The sequence below is a fragment of the Etheostoma cragini genome, chromosome 21 (genome assembly GCF_013103735.1).
Source record: "Etheostoma cragini isolate CJK2018 chromosome 21, CSU_Ecrag_1.0, whole genome shotgun sequence".
NCBI classification, from domain to species: domain Eukaryota; kingdom Metazoa; phylum Chordata; class Actinopteri; order Perciformes; family Percidae; genus Etheostoma; species Etheostoma cragini.
In genome coordinates, this window is record NC_048427.1 from 9963561 (window position 1) to 9971959 (window position 8399).

At 40.9% G+C, this 8399-nt stretch overlaps 1 protein-coding gene across 1 annotated transcript in view; it reads left to right on the plus strand.

Annotated features, from left to right (window-relative positions):
• svild (supervillin d) overlaps window positions 1–6059 on the plus strand; it is a 44153-nt gene extending 38094 nt beyond the window's left edge. The window contains exons 18-27 of the mRNA XM_034860815.1: window positions 1448–1748; window positions 2021–2175; window positions 2294–2396; window positions 2552–2759; window positions 2849–2982; window positions 3161–3316; window positions 3957–4100; window positions 4260–4372; window positions 4893–5048; window positions 5415–6059. Coding sequence (XP_034716706.1) covers window positions 1448–1748; window positions 2021–2175; window positions 2294–2396; window positions 2552–2759; window positions 2849–2982; window positions 3161–3316; window positions 3957–4100; window positions 4260–4372; window positions 4893–5048; window positions 5415–5501 — 1557 coding nt within the window. The 3' untranslated portion in view covers window positions 5502–6059. The remainder of the gene's footprint in view (window positions 1–1447; window positions 1749–2020; window positions 2176–2293; window positions 2397–2551; window positions 2760–2848; window positions 2983–3160; window positions 3317–3956; window positions 4101–4259; window positions 4373–4892; window positions 5049–5414) is intronic.
• Window positions 6060–8399: the final 2340 nt, after the last annotated feature.

Sequence of the window (8399 nt, forward strand, 5' to 3'; positions counted from 1 at the left end):
ATATATATATATATATATATATATATATATAGGCCAAAAGTATCTAGTTGAAAAAATATATAGGCCAAAAGTATGGAACCACCTTCTCATTCAATGCATTTTCTTTGTTTTCATGACTATTTACATGGTAGATTATCAGTGAAGGCATCAAAACTATGAATGAACACATGTGGAATTATGTACTTAACAAAAAAGTGTGAAATAACTAAAAACATGTCTTGTTTTCTTCAAAGTTGCCACCCTTTGTTTTTTTAATAGTGCTGCAAACTCTTGGTGTTCTCACAATGAGCTTCATGAGGTAGTCACCTGAAATGGTTTTCACTTCACGGGTGTGCCTTGTCAGGGTTAATTAGTGGAATTTCTTGCCTTATTAATGACGTTGGGACCATCAGTTGTGTTGTGCAGAAGTCATGTTGATACACAGCCAACAGCCCTATTGGACAACTGTTAGAATTCATTTTATGGCAATAACCAATCAGCTAAGTACAGAGAAACAAGTGGCCATCATTACCTTAACAAATGATGGTCGATAAGTGTGTGTGTGTGTGTGTCTCTAAGTGTGTGTGTGTGTGTGAATCAGGCCTTCGTGGTCAAATAGCAACTAGGAAACCACTGTTAAGGAGAGGCAACAGGCAGAAGAGATTTGTTTGGGCCAAGAAACACAAAGAATGGAAATCTGTGCTTTGTTCTGATGAGTCCAAGTTTGAGATTTTGGTTCCAACCACCGTGTCTTTGGGCGATGGAGAAAAGTTGACCGGAACCCAATCAAGATGGTTTGGGGTGAGCTGGACCGCAGTTTAAAGGTATAAGGGCCAACAAGTGCTAAGCATCTCTGGCATGAAGCATCTCCTTTAAGACTGTTGGGAAAGCATTTCAGGTGACTACCTCTTGAAGCTCATGAAGAGAATGCCAAGAGTGTGTAAAATAGTAATCAATGCAAAGGGTGGCTACTTTGAAAAAACTAGAATATAAGATATGTTTTCAGTTATTTCAAACTTTTTTTGTTAAGTACATAATTCCATATGTGTTCATTCATAGTTTTGATGCCTTTAGTGACCATCTACAATGTAAATAGTACAATTACAATGTAATAGAAAATAAAGGACACGCATTGAATGAGGTGTGTTCAAACTTTAGGCCTGTGTATATATATATATAAATCTCTCTTCTATTAATCAATCAAATTTTTTTTTTATTTACTGTATTTACTAAGGGTGTTTGCATTTGATTTAGCGGTGACTCTGTGTTAGTGTAAATCATTGACAGCTTTCATAAATCTGATTTGCTTGTTTCTTTTAGTTTCTTGTTGGCCACTTGATCTGTAGGTATCTGACCATCCGTTTTTAAAGGAATTAAAAAGAAACACTGCTTCTGCAGCCGCTTAATTCATGAATATTACTAAAGTCCCAGATTAAAAACTGACCAAAAGCATTATTTGTCTGCTCAGAGCCCCGTCCACTCTATTGAACGCCCCCCACTGGACTTGGAACTGCAGCCATGTGACGCCAAGGCCCTGCTGGACAACGAGCCAGAGCCGGTGAAGACCGTTCTGGAGGGGGTCAACGTCCAGCGGGGCCACGGCTTGGTGAGGTCAGATGATGGCAGACAGGCGGAGTTGGCTACAATAGCTGTAGACGCCTGGCACATCAAAGAGCACGGTGAGGAGGAACTGCCCAAAGAGAGCCTGGGCCAACTGCACGAGGGCGACGCCTACATCATTCGTTGGAAGTACTCTATTACCACACTTGGTAGGTCAAAGATTTGGCACAGAGTTAGCCTGAAATACAGTGCATGTGTGAATTGGAAGGTTTGAAAATGATGCCAAAGTAGTAAGAAATTGCAGAAAATCAATGGCACTGACTTCAATTGTTAATTGTGATGAAGTGCAGCTGAAAAACAGCAGCTGTGCTTAGAGCAAAGAGGCAAATTTAAGTGTTGTTGACGAGGCCTGAAAGAAGACTTACATTTTAGCAGACGTCCACCAGCTTTACTCTGGTTCTGTTCTGCCCTGTTTTGTCAGTGGGTAAGCGGCAGAAACCCGGGGAGCTGAGCGCTGGTGCTCCTGGAAGAGAGAGGACTGCTTGTTTTTTCTGGCAAGGCCGTCACTCCAGCGTCAGTGAGAAAGGAACCTCGGCTCTAATGACGGTGGAGCTGGGCAGCCACAGAGGGTCACAAGTGGGTATCAGTTCATCACGACCACACACGATCAATACAATGTCACGTTTCAGTGGTAAAGTTCCTGATTAGAACTCATAATTCAAGTGTAAATGTTTGTATCTGATTGGCTGTCCAGGTGTTGGTGAGTGAGGGAAAAGAGCCGCCGTGCTTCCTCCAGCTCTTCCAGGGAGGTTTGATCATCCACAAGGGCAGCAGAGAAGACAGTGCGAACCACACAGGTAAAAAAAAACACGTTGTTTTTTGTCAGTGATGCGGTGTAATACCAAATGGCAAGTAGGGACTTGTTGAACACTTTAATTTTATCAATGTCAAATAAACACACTGAAATAATGTGGCATTAACGCTTCTCATTATGTCTGCGTCACCTCTCCAGATGGCTGGAGGTTGTTCTGTGTTCGTGGTGAGGCAGAGGTGGAGGCCTCACTGGTGGAGGTAGATTGCCAGCATGCCAGTCTGCGCTCTCGGGCTAGCCTGGTGCTTCTTAGTGCTCAGAAAGGTATTCTCTACTTGTGGCATGGCTGTAAAGCACATGACAGTGCCAGGCAGGTGGCCAAAAGAGCTGTGGACAAACTAACCGAGAGGTAAGGAATACAGGCAGATGGATCATTAGATGGTGTGTAGTTGAAGGACATATGTGGACCAACAGTTTATCTGTGTTTGTGTTGCCAAGGTGTCCCTCAGAGTTAGGACTGTGCAGCACCAGCAGCGTGACAGTTGAGGAGGTGGAGGAAGGATCTGAACCTGCAGAGTTCATTAAGGCTTTGGGCCCGCAGGACAAGAAGGCCTACGACTGTATGCTGCAAGGTGCGCACTCACATTCACATACTCAAAACCATTTCCCAAATTTTCAGCAAAAAATGGAGAGACATTTTTTTTATTCAGTGCGTGAGCAGATATGTAAAGAGATGTGTGTGTGTGTGTGTGTGTGTGTGTGTGTGTGTGTGTGTGTGTGTGTGTGTGTGTGTGTGTGTGTTGTCTCCAGATCCAGGGAAGTACAACTACACACCCCGACTGTTCTGGCTGAGCGCCAGCTCCGGGATATTCGAAGGGGAGGAGCAGCTGTGTCCAGCCAGGGTGATGGAGGGAGTCATGGCGATGCCCTTCCTGCAGGAGAACCTCTACTCCGCACAACAGCCAGGTACCACACACAACTGTAGCAATGTTCTGATGTTTTCTGTAAAAAAGAAACTGGAGTATAGATCAACGTAAAACTATTTCTGATATTATGTTATCCTAGAATAAGGTTACATTGCCAGTTGGATCAATACTCAAATAGAAAAGTATCTGTATCTCCCATTTACTTTGTTATTGATTTAATAAAAAATATGTATCTTAGTTATGCTAGTTGTCAGTGGCTGTAGTGTAAAATCCAATACCTTGAAGATTTGCACCCTTGTGAGTCATTTGTGAGAATTTGGGGGAAACAGCACATTATGAACAATACAGTGTCTGCCCTGAGTTACCCTTAATCCAAATCAGAGATATTTTGTAAAAAGAGTCTTGGCGGGTTTCTCAACTTGCGTGCAAACATATCACATGGGCGCCTGGATAGCTCACCTGGTAGAGCATGCGCCCATATTTAGAGGTTTACTCTTCGACGCAGCAGCCAAGGGTTCAACTCCGTCCTGCGGCCCTCTGCTGCATGTTGTTAAAATACACATTGCTCCCTGTTTGGACCTTGTACTTAAGAAGACTAAACAATAAGGTGCTGGTTTGAAATACTTTTACACAGGCTTCTCTGTTAGATATGTGAGTGCTCTGCTGTCTTACATCTCCAGCCCTGTTCCTGCTGGATAACCGTATGGAGGTGTACCTGTGGCAGGGCTGGCAGCCCGAAGACACCCAGTCTACCGGCTCTGCAAAGATGCGCTGGAACAACGAGAGAAAGTGTGCCATGGAGACCGTGCTGCAGTACTGCAAAGGTCAGTCTGTCTAATTGATAAGGACATTTTTAGCAGGCAAACACTTACCTAAGTAGTCTTCAAAAAACACTGCTATTTCTTTGAGCGCACATTACTTACCCCCTATACAGTAGATATCTGAATTTGAATACATCTTCTACACTGTGGTGTGATTTACAGAGAAGAACCCTCGGCGCCCCCCTCTGGCCTATCTGGTCCTGGCAGGCTGTGAACCTCTCACCTTCACCAACATCTTCCCATACTGGGAGAACAACACCAGTATCACTTCAAAGGTGCAGAAATACTTTTGGAAACCATTTTTTCTCATTGTGATGTCTCAGTTTTTACTTCTCCGACTTGTCCCAGTATCACAGCGTAGACAGGAGACTGCTGAGCTCCATGTAGGCGACACTAGAAAGAATCCAAATCATCTCACTTAACCAGATCTGTTCAGATAGAGTCATCCCCCAGATTTGTCTATTTAAAGCTGGCATGCAGAGTCATGTGTAGGGTAGAGCCAGTGAAGAAAAAAAGGGGAGCGCAGAACGCAGCAAAACAGAGTTTTAAATCAAAGTAAAAGTGAGTAAAGTTGATGGTTGAAATGCCTAATTTATTGTCTCTGTTAGAGTCACCGTTTTGGATTGAAACCACTGTCATATCAGCCACAATTAACTCCAAAGTGCTGTATTCTTTCCAGCAGGAATTATCCATTTGAACAAATTTTGATACTGTTTAAATTGTTTGTGTTAGATGCTATTATAGACCTATTATATATAGATATATTATAAATAGACCTATTATGTGTGTACACAGACTGAGAACTCCAGGAACAAGGTGATGTTAGTAAAGGAGGCGCTGTCTCAGCTCAGTAAGCAGCAGTACTCCATCGAGGAGCTGACCAGCAAACCACTACCAGAGGGAGTGGACCCTCTACGCCTGGAGGATTACCTGTCGGACCAGGACTTCAAGGTAGGGCTGCTCTTGAATAGGATCGGAAGGCTCAACGGTAATGTATCGTTGGATCAAATGGTTTCCTTGAGGTTAATTATTTCCAGCGGGTGAGTTTTGTTGAGTATGAGCCAAATGACAGAAGACATAAAGAAATTCAAAATGATATTTAAACCAAACACGTCATAAAAAAAAAACAAATGAAGCAAATAAAAAAAAAAGCTAAAATAGTTTCATAGTCACACATGTTTGTATTGACCATATGCATGTTACAGCAAACATACATGTACACCGATTTCATAGCACTTGGCCCACCTGAAGTTTTTTCACACATGTGTTATTGTATTAGGCCCTGTGTAACATTTGTTGTCCTCTGATGTTTTGCAGACACTTCTTGAGGTGAGTCGAGTTGAGTTCAACGCTCTGCCAAACTGGAAGCAAAAGAATCTGAAGAAAAGCAAAGGCCTGTTTTAAAACGTATCTTTTTGTACACAAATGTGCCCATTCTTTTATATTCTATATAGCAGCTTTTCTTACATTTTTTTTATTCCAAGAAGAAAATGATATCCTCATTTTGTAAGGATAAAGAAAAGCATATGTACAATTTTGTTTAAATGTTGATCTATTTTTAATAACAATGCAATTTTTAATGTTTTCCTATGTCACTGAAATATTTTAACCGATCATTATGTGCAATTGTTAACCTTTTTTTGATGGCAAGATGTTTTCCTTGTATGGTAAAAAAGTTGCCCTCACATTATAAATATGTAATATACCATAAATGAATGTGTTATGTCTGACACCAGATGGTGTCAATATTTGTGTGAGAATGTGTTTGTGTGAAAATTGCCTGTGGTTTCAAAAGTGAGGCGAGTTAATCATTAATTTTTATATTTGACGGTAAAAGCCAGCTCTGTGTAATGGGATTAAATTGTTCGGCAAAAATGTCTCCACTTAGAGGTTGACAAAGAAAAGAAGCAAAACAAGTCAAAGTTCACAGAACAATCCCTATAATTTGTTTGTTGTGCGTTACAAAGAAACACGGTGAATCGTATTTCAGATGTGTGACTCGAAAAACACCAATTCCGTTTTTTCTTCTTTTTGTAGATATGTGTGTGGTTGTGGGTTTGACAAAGTGAACTCCAAAACCCCAAAAGAAACTGAAACATGAAAAATTATTTCTGACCTTGCAACTGATCCATAACATTTTTTTTGGTACTGAATACTTTATGGTTCTCATGAATAACTGCCTGTGTGCCAGTGATGGCAGCCCTCAACTGGTTGGTAGAGACCAAATCTCATCTTTTTGTGTATGTGTAAATGTGCAACTTTTAAAGTATTAAGTATGTGTGGGTATGTAAGAGAGAGTAACTGCAGTATAAACTGCCTTTAGCTGACTACCCAAATGTATACTGCCACTGTGATGTAACGGGATGATTACTGTCTGCCTGTGATGTGGGAAGTAGGACATTTTCTGCATGATGTAAACTTAAATATTTTGCTTCTTTTTGTGATACATAAGATCAGCATTATTTGTGGAGACAGCTTCCAGGCCAGCATTTATTTCATGGCACATAGCAGTAAACATTGGTGTTAGGGAAATGAGATATTAATGCTCAAGATTCCCATTTAAATAAAGTATTTAAAAAAATGTTTGCCTCTGATCGTCTTTGAAACGGCAGAAGCATGTGCTAGCTCTAAAAAAGTTGATCTATAGGTCTTTCCACAAAAAGGCATGTCCCAGTAGAAGACGCACAGGTGCAAATGATTAAATTAACAATGGCTAACTACAAGTGGAGCGGTTGTTAAGTGGTATTAGTAACACCTGTGTTTCCCTTGCTATGCTGAGTGCTGCTGCTGAGATCAATACTGCCACGGCTACCCAGTGCAAGAAGTTGTTGAGGTAATAATACAACATGATACTTCTTTGGAATGACTTAAGACATTAATTTTCTGCTGTTTTTACAATGGAAAACTCTGTGAAATCTGCCAGTGGAACAGTAAAGCATATTCATAACATTCTATAGCCACTAACATCTCTTTGTGGCTTCTTCATGGCAGGCGTTTTGACTTGTTATACAGCAGGAAAAAGCAAAGGTGGAACTTAGAACATTAACGACGGCTCCATTTCACTTAGCTAGGGGTCTCAGAAAGCTATACCAATGGGCACAATACCAGAGCCCTGGAACTGGTCCAGCTGAGCTGAACACAGCCAGTATTAATGTTGTTAACGTTAGTTAAGTCTGTGTCAGATAAGCCAGAATGCACCCCGGTGAGAACATGGCTGCTGTTGTTGATGATACAATTTTTTTTCCTTCATTAGAATTTTGAAAATGCTTAAAAGGCTGTCCTCTTATAAACCCATTTTATTAAATGAGCCATATCTGAAATGACTGATGTAACATCAGTAAGCTTTCTTTTCTTTTTAAGTTTAGTTTATTAATAAAAAAATGTAAGCATGCAATGCATTTTCTGACCACCTGGGGGCGGCAAAGACGAGTTTTAAATGCAGCGCTAAACACAGACACGATATTAGCTTGTTAATAAGTTAAGTTGTAACCATTGACTGTTGAATTAGTAAACAGCATGTGTGATGTCACCCGTTGGTTTGTGGTGATCTGCTATCTGTCGTCGTGTTTCCCGTTACGGGCGCAGGACATCCTGGTGGCGGATGTGACGAGAGGGAGGAGTGAGGAAGCCACGCGAGCAAGATAGCGCATTCCTATTGCGAGATGAAAGTCTGGTTTTAATTTTTGGAGGTTTGTTGCCTACACTTCTTTTACCAAGAGCGAGTTAGTACAATATCAGTGGTTAATTGTGTCTACAGCAAACCTTTTACAAATGGAAACCTATTCAATGAAAACACAGTAGGCCTACAGTTTATCTGCTAACAATTTCAGTTTGCCGATGGCCGTACTAACAGAAAAAGAGTTTTATCCTTAAATATCATTTGTTGCCATTTTTTATGTACCCTCATGGTTAAACACTGGCTCCCCTAGTAAAAGTGTCTAGAACCGCTACTGGTTATCTTAAGTTTTCGGAGGACCTCTTGAAACCTACAGAAATGCTTCTTTCCAGTATGCACGAGGGACTAAAACAAGTTGAAGTGACATTTCACCTTTGAATATCCAACCACCAGGGGGCGCTGTCGGCCCAACCCATAGACTGTTAGTCATACACAGTCCATGGTCCAACCATTATGTTCTGGAAATCTCTTTTTAAATCTGTGCAGCCTTTTGTGTCATACATAATCAATTCGCGATGAGTACAAAATGGAACAATTAAAGCAAACAAAAAAAAACTCGTTGAAATTGATTTTGGAGGTCTTTGTAAATGTCTCAAACATTGTGTCAAAAATACTCCAATACTGAA